Genomic DNA, 21511 nt, shown 5'->3' with positions numbered 1-21511 from the left:
CCCGCTCAGCCTGCGGGAGCACCCCGAGCCGTGGCCGGAGCCCGGGCGGAGCGGGGGAGCCGCCGGCAGAGCCCCGGTCCCGCCGGCAGAGCCCCGGTCCCGCCGGGGAAGCCCCGGTCCCGCCGGCAGAGCCCCGGTCCCCCCGGCAGAGCGCCGGTCCCGCCGGGGAAGCCCCGGTCCCGCCGGCAGAGCCCCGGTCCCCCCGGCAGAGCCCCGGTCCCGCCGGCAGAGCGCCGGTCCCGCCGGCAGAGCGCCGGTCCCGCCGGGAGAGCCCCGGTCCCGCCGGCAGAGCCCCGGTCCCGCCGGCAGAGCCCCGGTCCCGCCGGGAGAGCCCCGGTCCCGCCGGGAGAGCCCCGGTCCCGCCGGCAGAGCCCCGGTCCCGCCGGGAGAGCCCCGGTCCCGCCGGGAGAGCACCGGTCCCGCCGGCAGAGCCCCGGTCCCCCCGGCAGAGCCCCGGTCCCCCCGGCAGAGCCCCGGTCCCCCCGGCAGAGCGCCCGAGCCCGGGGGGGGGCGCCGGCAGAGCCCCGGTCCCGCCGGCAGAGCCCCGAGCCCGGGGGGGGGCGCCGCCATCCCCGCCCGCTCGGTGACGCGGCGCGAGCTGCGGCCCACGTGACGCGCGCAGCCAATGGGCGGGCAGGGCCCGCTCCCCGCGGGCGGGGGAGGAAGGGGGAGCGCCGAGGCCGCCGCGGAGCGGGGGAGCGGCAGCGCGCGGCGGGCGCGGCGCGGAGCGAAGCGGGGCCGGCGGGGGCTGCGCCTCCGCGGCCATGCCGAATAAAAACAAGAAGGAGAAAGTGAGTCGGGGGGATCGGGGGAGGCCGAGCCCCGCGGGGAGGCTGTGGGGTGCAGGCCCCGCGGGGAGGAGGGGCCTGGGGTGGGGGGCGGCAGCGGCGAGCGGCGCCCGTTCCCGGCGCTGGGAGAGCCGCGCGAGGGGCAGCCCCGGTGAGGGGCAGCTCCCTCCTCCCCGCCCTGTGCCCGCCTCCGCCGGCTGCCGGGGATGGGGCAGCTCCCGGCGGGGCCTAGGCCGGGGGTGCCGAGGCGGGGTCCTGGTGCCGTCTCGCCGGCGGAGGGAGGGAGTCGGTGGAGGGCGGCCGTGGGTTTGGCGTGCGGGGGAGCGCTGCAGGGAGGGGATGGGAAACGTGTCCTCAGCCGGGGCCGGCTGAGGCGGAGCGGGGAGGGGGGTCTCGCTCGGGGCTGGTCCGGGGGCGTTGGGGAGGGGGAAGGGATTATTTCCACGGCAAGTCCCTACGGCTTCTTGCCCGGGCCCCGTCCTGGGAAGTTTGGCTGGCGCGTAGCTCTGGCTGCAGTGGGAGTTGCGCTTGGGGGATCTCCGTAAGTATTGGAGGAGCGCTGCTCGCCCCTCGGAGTCTTTCAGCTCCTTCTCCTGACAATAGAGCGAACGTAGCTTTGGCCCCGCTTTGCCTCAGGCTCCAGGGAGTGATTTGTCTGGAGGCTTCGAAAGGGGCTTGCACAAGTAATGATCGCAGAAAACTTGTAAATCCGGCAGGAAGTTAGCTGGATTGCACTTTTATTTTGTGTGATAGGCAATTAGCCGCGAGTGGAAGTCAGAAACAGTGAAGTGTGCTGTCCTCAGCCAGCTGCTGTCCCCTCTCGACCGCTTCTGTTTAGTTTTTAATTTGTCATTTTAAAATTACATGTAGGGAGGTTGAGTGTTGTGGTTCGTGGGGGTTGTTTGCTTTAAATTTTCCCAATATCCTCGGCACTTTCGATATTAAAAGCATTGAAATTTTTCTTCACTTTTCTGAGAGTAACAAAACTCAAAAATGGGTGAAGGATTCAAGGTAAGTGCAATGCTGTGAGGCAAAAAATTGAGTTGTGGACCTACTTCTAACACTGGACTTCCTAGCCCCCAGAACAGAGAAAATAATAAAGTGTAAAACGAGTACTATACTGATGCTAGTTTCAAAGCTAAACTAAATACAAATATTTCTGAACCAAAAAATCAACGACAGCAAGGTAATAGAACTAAGTAATTTCTTGGACATGGTTCAAATCACTTGCATTCTTTGTCTCTGCCTGCCTGTGTGAAAGCTTACCTTTATAAGTGAATTTTGAGGCATAAATAAAATTCCAATGTCTTTCTACAGATGAAAAGTGTTTAAAGTGGCTTTGTAGAGACTTGTAGTTCAGTATTATCATCATCCAGTTAACTTGTATCATTTTTATTCTGTCCATTTTATTACTTTTTGTAAGTGTTTAAAAAAGCCTGATTCCCTGACTAGAAAATCTATCTAGATCTCCTTAAAAAAAAAAAAAAAAAAAAAACCAAAAAACAACTGAAACTGCAAATTTTCTTTTTAAGGAACCTGCAAAATCAGTCAAGAGTGGAAAAAGTGGCAAAGATGGGCAAGATAACCAAGAACATGAGGTAAATATTACTAAAAAGCATAGTATTTTTCACAGTTGTTTGTAGTAACTTTTAAAAAGTGTTTTAAAGTTTTTTTACATTATAATTTTGACATGATTATAGTTTTGAGGGAAAATGTGGAACTACTGCCCTGGTATTTGGCAAGAGATAAGACAATGCTTTTAAGGAAGTCAGTTTTAGTTAGAGTAAATAAATATTTGCTTGCTACAGTCTTAAATACTCATCTATTACCTTTTTTGGTTATGAGATGTACATCTGTCTTATTTTCTGCTTTTATTGTGAGTTTTTGGGCATCTCTTCTTGTTGCTCAATAACGTTTTTAGAATTCCTCTGTAATTCCCAGAGGTCCCTTCTCTCAAACTGTCAACGCTGGCATGTCAGTTGAGTGTCAGTAGCCTGGTTTATTGTCAGGAGACCTTAGGCTTAATCAAAGGCTGCCAGCTGTTGTGTTGTGTAGTTCCTTTTTATAGGTATACGATGAAGTGTGCCATTTTTGACTAATTGTTCTGCATTTCTTTCTGTTTTGCCCACTAGCAAGGCACAGCAATTTGAAAAGGGATTATTAAATCAGTATTTACTCCCTTGCACACATTCATCCAGAAACTTAGAATTAGAAGTTTTGTTTGCTTTGGAAATCCACCATTTACATTAATTTCCTTTAAAATGTTCATAGTAAGTTATGAAAAGTTATATATTTAATCCTCTAAACATGTCTTGATGCTGAAAGATAATGTTCGAGAACAAAACACTCATCCAGCTTTACTGTTTTTCCTGCCCTGAAATGACTGTTAGGGATAGGTGGTTTAGACTATTTATTGTATGCAGTTCAGTGAGTTCTCATTTGTCTGTTGTGCAGAGTGATTCATGCTACTGTCACAAATTAAGATCATTAAAACTTGTAAATTATGTGTAAAAGTATTTTGGTAAATTCCTGTAAAAGTGATTGAGTTTTGATGGAGGGAAGCTAGCTACTAGAAAGGATCTTAACTGCTTAGGGGGAGCTTGTAGAATGAAGTGAAAAATTTATCAGTGTAGATGTTTATAGTGGTGTAAATAGATGTACTTCATTGTGATGTGTTCTGTCTTTGCAGTATATTGCTATGGTATTAAAAAGAGTGTCACTTGACCATAATTTTAATTCCTATGTAGTTGTAAGGCTCATTATTATCATAATCTTTGGAGTACATTTGTTGACTACTTATTTTCTCAAGCTTCTGAATGACAAGTTGCTGAGACCAAGACTAATTTTCTTATTCCCTCTTGGTACTTCAGGATCAAGTGTAAAGCTCCCCAAGATAATAGGTAAAGAGCTTTGTATGCTAGCTAAAAATGTATATGTGGGTTTCTTTGCCATTTCTTTCTGTTGCAGATCTAGATTTTAAACTTGAAATGTGAGAGAGATTAATCTCAATTGAAGCATGTTTTACTGTTCATACACTGTTTCTTTTGTCCTTCCAGGTAGAATTCCCAATGAAAAGTACAGTTTACTTGTCTAGGATATTTGGTCATATGTGAGCAGGGGCAGAATGGGAAAGGAACTGGGAATGTGACTGACACGTATAGTATGGTTCCCATTCCCAGTGGGCATTATTTAGTCTCCATGCAGTTTTGAACACCTCAGTGCTTGACTCATTATCTTAATTAATGGAGTAATTGCACACAAATGGTAATGTAGACTTGGCATTCTAACGTGGCTGGCTGTAATCCTGCTGTATGTTAGCTGGTGCTTATATGGGCAGAAAGGTGGCTATTTGCTAACATAGTGAAGATTGGTAAATACAAAAATATTCAGGAGCATGTTGTTAATACATTTCTAGGTTTCCTTTCTCTTCAAAAAAGGTTGTTGTCATTCTACATGTGTTTTAATATGGCTTTTAAAAAATTCTCTTCTAGACTATGAGTAGGTTTGGAAATATGGTGGTTCATTTCAGCTTTTTGTTTCTCAAAATGCATTTAATGCATATGCATTTAATGCAAATGAACTTAATGCAAATGGAAGATTGTAAAGACTAGAAACTGCCTGCTGATCAAAGAACAGGGACAACATAAGCAGCAGCATCCCACAAATACTTTATTTATAGATACTTTTATAGCACTTAACTAAATACATGATGCCTTGAAATTCTATAGATAAAAAAGTAAAATAGATCTTAGTATTTACAAAAATGAGCATGTGTTTTTCCTGTCTTGCAGTCAGAGAAATGAGGTTTCAGTTGATGGAAACTGTACAGCAAGTTTGAAAAGGGATTGAAATGATTCCTGGTATACTAGATCCAGAATGCCCATGCTAAAAGAGGATGAAAATTACTTAAGCTGATGGTTCTTGCATTAACTGAGTGTGGTTACTCAATGTAATACTAAAAAAGCCTTGCTACATATGGAGTTACAAGGACCTCCATTCTGAATTGCTATGCTTGAGGAGAGAGAATCAGAGTAGATGTATATGTATGATCTTCCATCCTGGTATCCTGGTATACTTTTCTTTAAGCCAGTATGCGGTTTAGAGGTTTGTTTAACTGGAAGTTGTGTAAAATTGGTATTAAAATATTAATTATGTAATTGACTTTTTTTTTTAATACATATTTTGTATTTAGGCTTTCCCCCAAAAAAAATCCTTAATGTTTCCTGCATAGGAGGACTCTTGTTACTTTGATTGTCTCTCTTGTTTCCATCTACTGTTCTCCTTTTTGTGACAGAGGTACCAGAAATGCACAGTCTCTGAGGTGAGGGCACCTTGTCCTTCTGTACCCAATGCCATTACTCCAGTTTCCAGTTGCATGTTGCTCATTTATTGAACACTTAAGAAAAAAGCTAATATGATTAATCTCCTAAGCTTATTTTCTAACCTGTTAGTAAACCTTAATAAATTAGACTAAACAGTTTCTAAAACGGTTAAATCTATTCCTTTAAGTATAACCTCTTATTTCATCAGTTAATCCAGCATACTAGTGTCTTCAGGATGTGAACAAAGACTTAATCTGTTGTGTATTGTTTTTCCTCCCTATGTGAGTAGTGTCTCTGCTCTGGTAAATTTTTGAGGCCTTTGTTTAACAGTGCCCAAAAACTACATTTGCACCAAAAACTAATACTAAAAATTAAACCCCCTGGGTGTGGTGATTGGCCATTCCATTGGTACCTTGTGGACATATACCCTGTGATCTAACTGGCTTTTGAAGAAATTGTCTGCTGGATAAGCTTTGTTCTAGAGTTTTGTTTTGTCACAGGGGTGTGGAGGTGTCCTTTTGAATTGAGGCAGTAGTAATTTGTGAAGTCTGATTTTTTTAGAGAAGGTGACTTGGTAATAGTTAATGGCTGTTGAAAAACACGACCTAACACCTAAAATAATTCAAGTGCAGTAGTTTAGCAGTGGTTTTCAAATACTACCACAGGGGAAGGAAGTTAAAATTTTAACCCTGACTTTTTTTTTGTCTGTGTGAGAGTAGGTGCTAAATCTTGCTCTTTTCACCAGTCACTGGAACAGTCCAGGACAATTAATTCACTATAGTTCACCCGGGGGATGGAAGGGTCAGAAGTAGCTGGGAGTCTTTCATACATGACAATAGTCTGGTATAAAACGAGGTGACAGGGAGGGATAGCTTCTTCTGTTTCTAGCTGGACTGACCTAAACTGGCATGAAACATTTGAATTTAATTAGTATTAATTTTCAATCCAGATGCTGAGTAGTCTGTAGAAGGCAAAGACTATTTTTGTTGTTTGAGAAAGTATTGGCTTGGTGACTGTCATCAAATGAAAACAGAAATTATAATTCATTCTTCTGCCATGCAGAAAAGCAAACAGAAGACTAATGTGGTTTTGAGAAGCATGTGTGTGTGTTATCTTCTTGTTTCCACGTGCTGTCCTTGTTGGTTCTTTCTGCTTTAAAGGTATTTTGTTGTGTTTCTTCCTTCTTTTTCGTGTAGGCAAATCAAAATTAATAAAATGCAAATTGTATTTAGCCATTTTTCTTGCTGTGCAAGAAATTATATTGATGGCATGTGTTGCTTATGTTGGACTGTAATCACTGCTGAAACCAATTTTAAAAATAATTTTAAATATTTTAAATGCTGATCCATGCTTCTATCCTGCCACTGTCTCACAGCCATCACTTTTCAGTAGGTTTATTACTGTAATGGCTTCCAGTGCATAAATTTTGTAAGGCTTTGTTTTCAGAAGCTTTTCTTCCCTGATTTTTGAGGCCTTTTTAATTTAAAAGTTATTTTCTTAAGCTATTTAGACTAATGGTAATACTTTTCAGTAAATGGATTTGCAAAAAAATTATAGAAATCTCTGTTTGATAGGCCATCTTCAAAACACTTCAGCACAAGTAAAGATTTTCATCTCTCTGAAAGAACCTCCAGAGGTGGCTATTTAGTTTTCCATGATTACCTTTCCTATATTAGCCAGCACATGGTAGGGAAAGACTGTCAGTATTCTCTCTACTTTTAATGATTCCTGATTATATGAGCACATAGGATTGTCACTTAAAAGTAGGAAATTACAAAAGGAATGAATAGTAGAAGCAGTGTTGATGTTTTTTGCATGGCTTTTTTTAGTTGAGATAGGATGTGGAAGTATCCTAACATTTAAAGAAAAACAAGGAATAGACAAAAGCAATAAATCCAGCACTATTTTGTGGTAACAGATTTCTGTAATCAGCAGCAGAAGTTATTTAGAAAGTTGAGTGGATATTCTCTATATATGCTGCTTAATTTTCCCATGTTTGCTGTTTGTGATTTTCATTGTGGTACTGTTTACCATGAGAAACAAACATACCTGATCTTGAAGTTGGGGACTGTTACATAGTGTCCAGTTTGAGACTAGAATTTTTTACTTCAGAATTTAAGTTATACTTGAAAGTCTTTTCACAAGTAAGTATTAATTTGGCAGTTCATTTAGGCACCACGGCAGAGGTTGAGGTTTGGGGATTGAGGAATGGAGGAAGTTCTGGGATTGTTTTCTCTTCCTTGTTAATGTGTATTAGGACTGCTCCTAAATAATTTCTGGAAATACCTGCTTGTCACAGGTAGATATCCATCCATCATTTAGGTCTTTTCCATTATTTTGTTGTTCAGCTGTAGAATCACAGAATGGGTTGGGTTGGAAGGGACCTTAAAGACCATCTAGTCCCAATCCCTCTGCCATGGGCAGGGACACCTTCCACTAGACCAGTTTGCTCACAGCTCCATCCAGCCTAGCCTTGGACACTTCCAGGTGTGGAGCATCCACAACTTCTTAGGGGAAACTATTCCAGTGCCTTACCATTCTCACAGTAAATAATTTCTTCCTGATATTTAATCTCGGATTAAAGCTATTCCCCATTCCCCCTTCTCCTGTCCCTACATGCCCCTGTAAAAAGTTTCTGCATCTTTCTTATAGGTGTCCTTCAGGTACTGAAAAGCTGCAATTAGGTCACCCCAAAGCCTTTCTTCTCCAGGTTGAAGAATCCCAATCCTCTCAGTCTTTCATAGCAGAGGTGCTCCGTCCCTGTGTCTTTGTAGCCTTCCTCTGGACGTGCTCCAGCAGCTCCATGTCCTTCCTGTGCTGAGGATCATACACCTGGATGCAGTGTTCCAGGTGGGGTCTCACCTGAGCAGAGCAGAGGGGCAGAATCCCCTCCCTCCCCTGCTGCCCCTGGTGCTATGGATGCAGCCCCACACACAGGTGGTTTCTGGGCTGCCAGGGCCCATGGCTGGGTCATGTCCAGCCTCTCATCCACCAGCACCCCAAAGCCTTCTCAGCAGGGCTGCTCTGCATCTGTTCATCCCCAGCCTGGGTTGATACCAGAGCTGCCTGGACCCTGGTGCAGCACCAGCACTTGGTCTTGTTAAATTGCATGAGATTCATATGGGTTCATTTCTCAAGCTTGTCCAGGCCTCTCTGAATGGCATCCTATCCTTCAGCTGTGTCAATCCTCACACCATTGGGGCACTTTCTGTAACTCAATAGCACTGCATTTTGGATATGTGGCAGTTATCATCTTTGAGGTATAAGATTGTTCTTTATTTGTTCTTCACAGAAGCTGGTGTCCTTAACAAAGAGATATATTTAGCACTGGCAGGGGTCTTCATAACAACCCTAGCTGTGCCCTGGCTTTTCTCTTCAGTGTGTGCTCAGTGGTGTGCCCCAGCTGGACAGGCAGCAAGCATAGCCAGTGCTTTCATGAGCCAGTCCCATGCAGTAGTAGATAAAGATGATCTTAAAATTGGTGGTCTTGCATTTGGAAAAAGAGATATATTATGAAATAAAATTGAAATTTCAAACAACTTGTCCTCTCAGTTTAGAATCATGGAAGGACTAAAAATAGACAGTGTTAGACCCATTATATAGCTTTCTAGGGTTATTAGTTTGGGATTTTACTCATAACATTAGCAAAACAGGATTTTAAACCAAAACTGTATGAAGTCGGGATGGATTTTCTCTTGAATCAGTTATACCTGATAGAAAATAAAATCTGTGGGCTTTGGAGTGGGTTTGTTTGGTTTTAAATTGGTGTGCCAACTTCTTTAAAAAATAAATTTGAAAGCTGATTTTTGATCATGTCTTCAAGTTCTGATTTTCTTTCCTAGAGAGATTATTTTAATGAGTTGATATAACCATTAAAAATACTTTAGGGTATACACCCTTAGTACTAAATGAGACATTACTTGCTGAGTAAAGAGATGCCATGTGTTATTCTTAAAGCATCTATGAAACTTTTTGTCTTTAACTTCCATAATTTTCCTATTTCAAATTTTTATTGACATCTTGGCTTTTTGATTTTGGGAACTGGAATTTCCTTCTGCCTTCCAAGCAAAGGCACCTTAATACTGAATAGTGGAGTTACCTTAATGGTGTTTGTTATGTAACTTTAACATTCTGCTTTTAAAATTAATGGTGATGTTAAAGTGTACCAAACACTGCTGTGTACAAGTGTTTTATTACCTAAAATGGGACATTTCTGAAAACAGGATCCTGTGCCCTTCTACTTCTTACACAAGGCTGACAACTCCTTGTGTAACATATGAGGTGTGAGAACTGTGTGTGGTTTAGTACTTTCTATCCTCTGCTTCCTAATGGTGTTTTTAAGCTCTCTGAATTCTGCCTGAATTGAAGCAGCACAGCAATGAAGGTAAAGGCTGTTCTAATCAAAAGGAGCCAAGTGACTTTCAAAAATGGATAGCAGCATTTTGTAATGAAAAAAAATCCTTTTCATCCTTTGTTTCAAATTGCTTCTCTTAAATTTTTTAGTAAGAGTTAAGGCCTACCACTCAGAGTACTGAGATGTACATTAATACATGTAATACAGAATTATTAATGTAGTTATCTTTTATAATACAAACAGTGAGAAAAATCAGGTAGCTGCTGAATCTACCAATATGTTCACAGACTACAAACATACCTTGTGTGCATTTTTTCCCCCCTCAATTTCATTTGAAACCAGAATAAATTTGTAATTCTAGAAGTGGGATGGTAGGCCTTGGGTTTTTTTGTTTGTGCGTCCTTCCCTGCAACAGGCTTAGAGGGCCATTTACAGAAACCAACCAGCCAAAAGCTAGGAAAAAAAATCCTGGCCTATTCCTGAATGTGCTTCTTAAAAGATGACTGCCAAATATTATAATTTGTTACACATTTATGGTGACTTTTATATACTTCCTCATCACTTCTCCATTTAGCAGTCTGAAATACTGACAAGTAAGCTTCTCCAGCGACATGTAAATTAAAAGCATGATGTGAGCCAAAGATGAAATTATTTGGTATAACAGTTCTGTAGAAGCAGCTACAGTTATTATTCATAGAATTATAGAATGGTCTGGTTGGAAGAGACCCACAAGATCATCTAGTTCCAGCCACCTACCATGGGGAGGGACACCTTCCACTAGACCAGGTTTCTTGTCATGGACTATATCTCTCTCAAATGGCATCTAATACAAACACCAAATTGGTGGGCAGGAGACAAAGTAAAAAAAGATTTTAATATGAGTGTGTGAAGTGAGAAGCTTCTATGAATAGATCAGGGAGCATGAAAATATGGACCTCAGTGGTAAAGCCACATGTGCAGTTGCCTTAGCTCATCAGTAGCTGTATATAATTAAAATTTACAGTGCAGTATAGCAGTTGGTGCCTAAAGTGAATGAGTTAGTGTGTGATGTCCTTCAAATGTGGGAACCTTGCATATATATGTGTGCATATGTGTATGTACATATATATATCTAAGAAGAACAAAGATAGTTTTGGTTGTTTTGGGGTTTTGTAAAGTAAAAGGATGCTTTAGGCTCATCAGAGAGAAATCATAATGAAAATCAATAATTAAAGTAACTTAAGCCAGGCCATCCTTTATCTAGAGTCTTCATCCCTGTATTCATATAAATGTTTTAAAATAATACTTTGGACATTATTTGGTTTAAATCTTATATAATCAGCTAACTGGTGTTTTTTTTTTTTTCTCTGAGGACATTTCTTGCTTTGAAATTTTGTGATAGAAGATACATTAGGAAACAAGTGTTGCATTGCTGTTTTAGTGAAGTACCAGGTGCTCACTGACGGTGGTGTTTCAGCAAATGGAAAGCAGTGTGAATCTACTTGAAGTCTGAGCACCCACTAGTCTCTGCCACTACTCTGCAACCTTGGGTTAAAAATCTGAGCTCTGAGTGAAGGGAATCAAATGCCAGCTTGTTCCTGGAGTAAATTAAGCAAAATTAAGTTTACAAGAAGCAAATGGAAAACAAGCCTTATGCTACTGATATTTAATTGTGAATGTAAAATTATAGTGTATTAATGTCAAGGATGAAGCACACTAAGCTAAAACATGGGATTGGTTTGGTGTGTTGCAAGTCCAGTCTATTACACAAAGCTGTGATGATACAATTCTTTAGAAGATAAAATTTGAATCCTGTGTGTAAGCAGCTAACAGGAAATACAAGCAATGCTTTGTGGTGTGAAAAATAAACAGCAGCAAGAAAGGCAGGAGTGCTTCAGCAAGTTGTGGATCAGTCTTCTAAAGTGGTTTGTGACTGTAAAGTTTGTTGTGGGCTCCACAGCAAAGAGGCCCAGATGGCCTTCACTGTTTGTAAGAAACATCTCAGTCATTGATGCAATTCAACAGACTCCATGCTGTCTCTGGCAAAACACTAATGGAACTCCGTGGTTGGACGTTGATAATAGCCAGCAGTAGCACTGCTGTATGTAAATGCAAAATCACAGCTGTTAAACAAATACTACAGCATAAATCCATGAGTGCTAAAATATATAAACTTTGTTATTACTATCACGTTAAAAAGTTAATCTTTTTGCTTATCCTTAGAACAGCATGGATCCTCAAACTTTAGGATGCAGCTCTTGCTGTAATAAAAACATAATAAATTATGCTGAGATACACTGGATAGTAATCTCCAGCAGTAATCTCAACTACTGAGTGTGTTTAACAATAATAAGCATATTTGCTAGAAAGGAAGACACAAAGATCATTCAAGCAGCCAATCCAGGTATCATTCTAGCAAATTATTTTGTTGAGGGAAAAACAATAGACATCTAAATCTAAATTGCCACCTGTGTGAAACCACCCAAAGCCTTCAGCACCCTAAGCTGCCTCTCCGGAGACTCCTTCCTAAGATGTCTGTCCAGACTGGCTTGTGGTTGTAAAACTAGTGAACAATAATGGCATAGTAGCAAGAATCTTCAACAAATAACTTCAGAAACATCTGCTGTCCAAAATGGTACCCTGCAAATATGTTGTTTCCCTGCCATTTTAAACTGTGTTGTTTATGGATCAGTGTTTCCTTTTATGTATCCAGTGTATTCATATCAAGCTTTGTATGGTTTGTAGTGATTCTGTAGATTGAAAATATTGACATTAAAAATCATATCTACTGGTTCCATAATAAACTCTGCCAGTACTTGCATGTACTAGAATTACTGCAGACTGTCTAAAAGCTCTGTCAGGCCTTATCTTTAATACCATTAGTAGAAAGAGTTCATTCTGATGTTATCCTCTTGAAAGTCATATTGAATTGCTGCTGTTAACAGCACAGAATTGAAATCAGGTGACACATACTGCTCTCATAGTGTTGTCTTGAACAACTTGCCTTGGTCCCAGCTGCTGCTGTCACATTACCAGCCCACTTCCTGTAGGTATGGTGTGGATATGTTTACCAGGTTGATGACAGCTGGGCCATATGCCAGATACTATCTGTCCTTGTTCCCACCCCAAACCAGTAAGTGAAGATCTGCAAAGGAGAGAGCTCTGTGGTAGTGTTCAAGATTCCTGGAGTGTTCAGAGATTTTCACACTACTTTGAAGTTACTGCAGAGGGGAAAAAACTACATGGAAGGCTCTTTAGCTGCTCTCCACCCATTTTGACTCCTTGATCTTTGATTTCAGTTCTCATCTCAAGAGATTAATTTAAATTCAGCTTCTCAGCCTAATTACATTGATTTTGTATTAAGCCTCAACCTGTTAGCCAAATTATTTTGGTTACATACTGGGCCCTCATACAGCTTTGAAAATAAGTTGTTAATGTCCCTTTCATGTTTTGTGATGATTTGTGTTTAGTTGCAGTAAACCTGTATTTCAATTTCATTGTAAGCATGTTTTAGATGTAATTCAGAATGCTTTCCTAGCATTCTGAGGCTGCCTTGGCAAGAAACAAGCTCTTCTGGGTGCTGTAGATCAGACCTCTGTTTATCTTAATGAAAAATAAGTCCATGGAGACTACTTACTATACCAAAAGGAGAAGAGGGAAGGGATTAATTCTACATTAAAATAAGCATTTTCCCTCGTTTCAGATTCAGACTGATGATTCTTTTAAAGTGTTCTGTGCTTTTTGCTTTGTGTACTTGTATTTCACAGGAAAATGTAATCATGTGTGAAATTGGTATAGGGTTCACCTACCAGATTTCATAGTCCAGAGTTTTTTCCTCAAGGTTTTGTTGCTACCATTGTGGAATGGTGTGCACACTGTTATGAACTTGAATTCAGTGGTGGTACTTATTAGAAGGCAGAAATTTGCCTATTAGTCTTAGACTGATCTCTGTAAAGAAGCACCATATAGCCTGCTGCCCAGCACTATGTTTCCGCAGGCAGAGGATCTCTATTGCCTTGTGCTTAGGAGATCCAATTTTTGTCACTAGGAAGCCATCCAGTTTTCTAAATCTAATGACAGATGCATCAAAGTGATTTTACTGTCATTTTCAAATCCTCACCCTGCATCGTTAAAGAGATCACTGCACTTTAGGCTTGCCTTGGTTTGACTTTTGATTTTGTGGATCAGAAGGCTTTGTGTCCTTTGGTCTAATTCAGTTACTAGTGCTTTGAAAGGTAAGGTCAGGCAGAGTTCTTCTGGTTGCCCTTGTTTGTCGAGGTAGCTTGAAAAACATTTTTGGGAGATTGTCAGAAAGGTTCTCCTGAAAGACTTATTGATGTACACAGTATACAGGGTGGATCCTCCTTCCAGGTCCCACCATACTCTCTCTTGTGTCTTAGATAGTTGTCCAAAAGTAAAGGTTGCATTGTGGGATGCTTGATGATGATCAGTTTAGCTTAAAAGGAAAAATTGGCTGTAACTGTAGATGTGCTTTGTCTACTCTTATCTTTCTTCCTGCAAACTTAGTGTTGTGTTCTTATCTTTACCTGCCTGTGTAATGTCAGAAGAATAAAAGATCCAACTTTGCTCAAAAGACTGATGTTCAGAAAAGGAATGTACCACATCCTGCTTGATGCAGCAGGATTCAAGGAATGAAGGGATGCAAGGGCTATCTGCCTTGAACTGTTGTGACTGACCAAAATCAAAAACCTTCTCTCCTCCTCACCTTTCACTCTATTGAATTAATTTTAAGCTTAGTCACAGACACTGAGGAACATCAGCATACTTTCAATTGTTAAAATCAGAATTTAAAAGTTGAAATCACACTTTAGCTGATTGTCTTAATGTTCATTTGAGGTATGTATGTAGAGCTCTAGCATTTCAGAAATAAATTGATCAGAAAACCTGCAAGTTGTGTTTTAATCATGATTTGAAGAAACATTCTCAATATGACATTTTTCAGAGCAGTTTGTGCACATTTTCAGATGTTTATCAGCACTTTTGGAATTGAATGTGTCTGTCTATATAAACATTTGGGTGGGAGGGAGTTGTTTGCCAGAACAAGGGCAAGAATAGGTATTGCTTCTTTTAGTCATAGAAAGAGAATTGATAAAAAGGTTCTTGACTGTTCTGGTGTCAAATACATTGAAGTGTTCACTGCTGTAGCAGGGTGTCCAGCACTTACTCTTGGGAGTTGAGGTGTCTGTGATAGCTTGGTTTGTTACTGGGAGGAGGAAGCTGAGTTTGGCTCTTCCATCTGAACTCAAAAGCACTGTACTCTCACAGAAAGTGTGTTACCTTGAAATCTTTAGCAGATGAATACACAGTTGTTAGTTGAATTAGTTTTACTTTTTTTTATGAGATGTGGTTAAAATTGCTGAGCTTTGTGGCTTAAGTTGACTTAAGTCTCTTTCTGGGTGCTCTATCCAATGTTGTCTGCAAGCCCTGGAGGCCAGCTCTTCCTTCTGTGGTAGCACCATAGTGCCAGTTGCAGAGGTCATTTGGTACAGCTGTGTGGCATTGAAGTAATGGTTTAGAAATTATTCTGGCAGCTTTCTGGTATGTGCTGGCTGCCTGGAGCATGACTGAAAAGCAGGGGTGATCATGCTTGATGGTAGGAATGAGGAGGAGATCTGATGGATAAACAGTGATTCAGGAGTAGAATTACTCTGGAGTCATCACTTCTAGATGGGAAGTTACCATAGCAACAAAAAAAGCTTTCTTTCAACATTTCTAATCAGAAATATTACCCATCCTCTTAAATAACCACTTCTGGCTAATTTTAGATTTTTTTTCTGCAATTTAGAGTACTTGCTTCCCTGAGGTGTGTGCTACCTTAGGGTACTGTAGTGTGTGCATGTGTGCAGACACATGAGAGCACCTGTTAATTTGAAATGGAGAATTTGTTTGGGAATAGAAGAAACAGGAAAATGGCTTTTCCTCTTCTAAGTAATGAAAAAATACAGGTTGCAGTGGAAAGTAGCCAGTTGAGAAAAACACTATTAGACTCAATAACAATATTGAAAATACAGAATCCTGTGCATTAAAAATGTTTATGATGCATCTTAATTAGCATTTATTGCTTAGTACTCAGTAAGTAATTGTTTCCTAATTCTTACTGCTGTTTTTATTTTAGCTTACTCTTAGTATTAATACTTAACAAGGATTAATATTTTTGTTTGCAATGCTTTTTAAAATTTCAATTAATGGACATAAATTACCTTGCAGATCACTTGTATTTCAGCATAAACATTTTCAACTATTTAGAGCCTGAGATTAAAAAGTGAAATAGTTTGAAAAATGCAATGTAACAGGTATTACTTGTACATAAATTCTTTCAATTTGCTGATGTATCCAGTTTTACTGGAACAAGTTCTAGAGTGTTTTTGGTAACTGAGACTTATAATATTTACAGTACTGTCTCCCTCTTTTTGTTCTATAAGGCTCTATAAGGGGTTTTGCTTTCATACTATTACATTTGAAAAATGGTCATATTAAATGAGTTTCATGAAATCTAAATGTTGCTCTCAGTCTTCTTTAAGTGCTCTATGTATAATATAATAACAATTGTTAATCTATCCTTGAAGTATATATTCTTTCGGAGTCATACTACTAGAAAAAAAATTGAATGAAATTACTTGGAGTTATCTTTTGAATCAGATAGATTGAAAATGTAGATATTTATGTATGGTGACATTTCCATGCATGCTGAATGTATGCTCTACAAGACTATGCAAATTGTTGATGAATAAGCTTTTCTGAAAATACTTTTCAGAACATGAAGAAAATTGTTTTCCCTTGTTTTAGCACTATCTCTATGAAAATGCCACAGATGTTATTCCATGCAGGAATGAAGCTTCTTTCATACCTATAACATTTAGCAAAATTCTAATTAAATCAAGTCAATCTGCCAAAGTACCAGTGTTACAACTTGATTTCCATCATGAGTCCCATTCCCATCTGATTTTTTCCCATACTGCTTATCTTGTGGGCACTTTCTGAGAAGAGTATGGTCTTTCCTGTAAGGAAGAAGTGCCAAGGTATATTTTAATATGTGTGTGCTTCTAGTTTCCAAATTTAAGAGACTTCTACAGCAAATTAAGGGCCTGCAAAATGAATTACAATACTGCAGCAAGAGGTCCTTGTCAGCTGCTTCTGTTTTTTTAGCATAGATCACTCCTAGATGTTTTATCATTCTAGTAATGAATGTCATGAAATTATTCATATTTTGAAAATCTAACTATCGCCTCCTTTAAACCTGTTTTCCTCCTTAAAAAAAAAAGAATGAAGGCAAATTAAGGCAGCACTACAAGTTCTGACAGGCTTTTGTTAATGATGCATTTTATGCAGCTTGAGAGAGAGCACTGTCAAGTGTAGTCAGTGAAATTACAGCAAAGTGAAAACCTGTAGTGGGAACCATTTTTCTGGGTTTATGTTATAAACTTCATACAGAGATACAGTGACAATCTAATAAGAATTATTACAGTAAAAGCAACTTGCTTTGAGTAGGAGTAAACCATGTTTTCAAAGCTGTTAAAGCTACAATAGTAAGACTCACTCCTTTAACTTTGTATCAAAGCCTGACTGTCCTTGCCAAGCTTAGGACTCTGGCAGCAAGGCACAGGATGAATAGGCAGTGAAAGGTTCACCTGCTGTAAATAGACACGTTTCTCTGGTCCCTTTGAAAATGAACTTAAATACCTGGGAGACCTGGACTTCTCAGGAGGGGAGCGGTGAGAGTAGCTGAGGAACTACATTACTTGAAAATTTCTTTCCAGTTGTCTGGTAACTTTAAATAAATGGGCTACTGCATGTACCAAGGTGATCTGTTTCCATCTGTATCAGGGCTATGGTACAGAAATGAATGCTGAAAAAATGAGCAGAACAATAGGTAGCAATACATTCAGAGGATGAGGGATACAATAGTTTAATTAAAAGCATATTCATTTGCAGTTATTTCTGTGACTAAAATGGCTTTTTAGAAGATTTTTATTTTTAAATATCGCTGTAATAACTGCTTTAATTTCTTTTTAAACAGGTGTCAAACAAAAAATCAAATAGCACTCCTCCCCCAGCACAACTATCTAAAATCAAAGTACCAGCACCACAGACTGTAGTGAAGAAGGAAAAGCGTCAGAGTTCTTCAAGGTTTAATGTTAGCAATAACAGGGAGCTTCAAAAACTGCCAGCTTTAAAAGGTATGTATTTCCAAAGTAGAATTACTCTTGTGGGGAAATTTGGGCATGAGATCGAGAAGCACCTCAGCTGTGATGCCTCTAATATCTGGACAGTAAACATAGTGAATCTAGTATGCACATCTGCAAACTGCACATACTTGCACTGGGTGGTTTTTTCTTTTGTTTTATCTACACTTGAGGACTTACATTATGTTGCCTTCTTGGCAATCAGTATAGGCAATGTCTGTGTGACGGCATAGTCATTCATTTCACATAAAAGTAGAATATTTAGGATCTCTTTGCAAAATATTAGGCATCTGTCCTCAGAACAGTGTGCTCAAACCTTGCTTCGTTTGTGCTAAAATTTCTCTTGACACTGTTAGAGACTTGGTCTATCACTATCTATCACAGGTCTATTTTTCCTGAGCATGGGTCAGGCAGAGTGGTGCCTTTTTAGTGCATGTTAATTTTTCCTTTGTTGATTTTAAGGCTTTTTTTATCTCTTAGATGTATATTTACTTCCATCTGTGACAAAAAGATGATGATAATTGATGGATCTTCTCTTACTAATTCAGCTTTTATCATCTTTATTTGCTCTTAAGTCTTATTTAGAGGAAACAAAAAAAAACATTTTTGAATTGCAGTGTTTACTGCTTTACAGTGTTCAAGATTGGCAGTGAAAGCCTAATAGGTCACTGAAATGTTGAGTAGCACTGGTGTCGGCAGTGTGAAATTATTGGGGAAATTATTGTATTCTTTCATCCATTCATCATTTTCTTAATATAATAAATTAGTATTTCTTGAAAATAACTCTGCTTCTCAGCCTATCTGAATTACACTGCTTTTTATTCAGATCAAATTAGATTGCAAGATTTTTCTCTTCATACAGATATCATTTTTACGAAAAGAATCTGAAATACTGTCCATCATGTTAATTTAGCAGCCTATATACAAGATACTGTTTAATATATTTCAAGACTAAACTACTGCTTATTTAGTTAGTTAATTTCAATCTATTTATTAAATTTTTAATAAGACTATTTAGCACCACAGATTATGAATAATATGTTCTGTCTTTTAAACTGACATAGAAGGTTCATGCACAAGCTGTGATAACCAGGGCATGAGTGACATGAGCAAAAGACACTGAATTATAGTAGTGATTTTTATAAGAATTTATGCATACAGCCACATTGAGTGGCATAACCTTTTGTTTAAAGACACAAAGAATAGAATTTGTTTCTTGGTCCTATTTTAAATACAGTGGTTCTGGTAGTTCCTGGGACTGCAGCTCAGGGATACCAGAACTGAGCATGCAATTAGAAGCAGTGTGGACAGAGAGCTGGAATGGGGAAAATGAGTGCAGATAGGACAGGGGAGAACTAATCCATCCTGCAGTGGTGAAGTTTAAGATCTGTTTCTACTTTTGGCTGTGTTGCAGTTTAAACCAGTAGGCCAGTGAAGCACAGAAGAATGCTTGCATGTAGTTGGAAAAGGGAGGAGTAAAAAAAAAAAAAAAAATTCTTATAAACTGTCTGAGGTATTTTCTCAGAGCATTCTAGCACTTTCTGACACAGTGTACCTATCTGTGAAGAAATGGTAGGAGTATTGTGCATTGTAATTGCCTTGAGTCTGCAATGACTCCCCCACCCTCAGGTGAAAGAAGTGAAAAGATCTTGAGCTTCTCCTCAGTGGATGCCTGATCCTGTGCGTATGTCCCCAGGTTGTCAAGGGCCAGACTTTGTTATGGAGGACAGGTGCAATTGTTGATCTAGTGAGGGGTAGTAATTGCTACCTTTCACTAGTAAAGGTGGTAATAGCTTTATTATCAAGCTGTACCCAATCTCCTGGATCATACCAGATGTTTGCACAATGGCTGTGCTCACTGCATGTGCTTACTCCTGATGTAATTCCAGCCTGCTGGGGTTGCTGAGAATACTGTTGGCCAGTCATGCTGTTCCTCTAAAAGATAAAGAGATACTTGACTTGATGTGCATTTAGTGGGTCAAGTGAATCTGGGAAACTTTCTTTTTGGATATCTTTAAGTGTGTTTTTTAATGTCTGTGTATGGACAGGAGTTAAATTGGACTGGCAGGCTATAATTTAAAGGACTGAAATGATTAAGACAGATTTGACTTCAATGAAGTGCTGGAAAGAACATAGTGTTCCTTCAGGTTAGCTGCACTTAACCAGCTTTCAAACTGCTGTTACTCATAACAGGTGGCTGTATTTCTATGGTACAGCAATACAGTATACAGTATTCAGTATCTGGGGGACCTTTTTTTTGTCTGTAGTAGAGCAAGAGGTGTGTATTTTCTCACAAATGTTGCACTGACTACTGTGTGTTGTAATGTACTTTATATGAGACTGTATTTCAAGCACAAAATATTGAGTGGAGTTGTCTTTGCATACTTTAAGGTCCATGTTAGACATGTGAAAGCTTGTAACTGGTAAGATTGGTGAGATAACCACCTTTCTTTTGTGCCAGAGGTCTGGAGATGAGGTCAGGAGATCACTTGAAATAGTGGGAGGGAAAGGAGGAGCTGCCAAGGTGGCTTTTCATCAAGACTTCTTATTTAAGAAATAGCTTTTTTATCTTCAGGCATGCTGCAAACCTTCTCTTGGATATTATACTAAAGTGCTGATGATAAGCTTCTGGAAATACCAGCATATTTGCCCTGGTGACTGACATTACTGTGGTATGATTTGTGTTCACTGAAGCAACTTGTGATTAATGTTATGCACCCTCAGATTATCCAGGAGATGGAGGAGCAGAATAGCTCATATAATGCACAAAGAAAAGAAAATAGATTATGAATTAAGAGGTTCTAAGAAGAGAGCTGACCGTAGAAAAGAGAAGTCTCTGATATAATTGGTTTGTGGAACATCAAGATCCATATATTAGCAAAGTTGCAAACTAGTTAAGCTCCCTGCAGCACAGTGCAGTGCAGCCTGATTTAGTTGGATAGAACAGGTAGCTTGTCTACCCACAGATAACCTAGAAGTATCTCTGGAGAAGTGCCTTCAGAACAGTGTCAAATATCTTGAAAAGATCTTACCTATTTTCACCAAAAAAAGAAAAAATTCTGTGCCAGCAAACTTGTGCTTGTTGATTTATGCTTATCCAGTTCCATTTGTTAGCTAACATTGGTATTATAGGTATTTAGATTACAGAAAATTGATTTCTGCTTTAAATTGTTAATTGAGAAAAAAATTATACTGGACTTAAAGATGTGTTTTATTGTGGTTTGAAAGCGTGCAGATTAATGCTTTGTTCATATTAAATATAAATGGCAAAGGGTGCTTCAGCCTTCAGAAACTTACCAGTTTCTTCATTTTTGATTTCCTAAGAAAGCCGTTAGTAATTTATGGTAAATATTGGTTGTTTGGATGCTCACATCAGCTTTATGCAAGAAGCTTGAATGCATTGTTACATTACTGATAATTTTTTCGCAGTAAATGAGATTTTTAACTGTGCAAACAGGTGAATGTACTTGTATGTTATTTTGCATGAATGTGCTGATTTTAGTAAACTGTAAATGTAGTAAACTGTAAAATAGAAATTACTGTACAGAGTGGTGAGATTTGTAAGGATTTTGTCTGAATCTTTACAATATGTAAGAAAATGTCACAATGAGAATTTTTAAGTATAATATTTAAACACCCTAACTAGGGTAAATTGTTTCATGCACTGTCAAATACAGTTGTATCACAAGTCTAACTTTAACCTTCAAGTAATACTCATTAAAAGGAATGTTCTCTGTCAGTTCTAGAATAACAAATTTGAAAAAATAATTCAGTACTAGTTAATATTCTAAAACGTTGCAAACTTTCCCAATGAACATATGTTAGTCATGCATATGTAAATTTGGGCACGATTCAAAAATACTC

General features: G+C 39.5%; 1 protein-coding gene across 2 annotated transcripts in view; it reads left to right on the top strand.

Moving 5' to 3' along the window:
* The first annotated feature begins 685 nt into the window (after nucleotides 1-685).
* Nucleotides 686-21511, top strand: part of PPP2R5C (protein phosphatase 2 regulatory subunit B'gamma) — a 75649-nt gene continuing 54823 nt past the window's right edge. Inside the window, exons 1-3 of one of the 2 annotated variants that reach the window (XM_021549671.3) lie at nucleotides 686-791; nucleotides 2321-2386; nucleotides 17482-17641. In XM_021549671.3, the coding sequence (XP_021405346.1) occupies nucleotides 765-791; nucleotides 2321-2386; nucleotides 17482-17641 (253 nt within the window). In that variant the 5' untranslated portion in view covers nucleotides 686-764. Of the gene's footprint in view, nucleotides 792-886; nucleotides 940-2320; nucleotides 2387-17481; nucleotides 17642-21511 lie in introns of those variants that run through there. The other variant, XM_077783961.1, reaches the window with a different exon arrangement.

This window comes from Lonchura striata, chromosome 6 (assembly GCF_046129695.1).
Source record: "Lonchura striata isolate bLonStr1 chromosome 6, bLonStr1.mat, whole genome shotgun sequence".
Classification (NCBI taxonomy): domain Eukaryota; kingdom Metazoa; phylum Chordata; class Aves; order Passeriformes; family Estrildidae; genus Lonchura; species Lonchura striata.
Note: the sequence above shows the minus strand (reverse complement) of the source record. Positions and strands in the feature narration are given on the sequence as shown.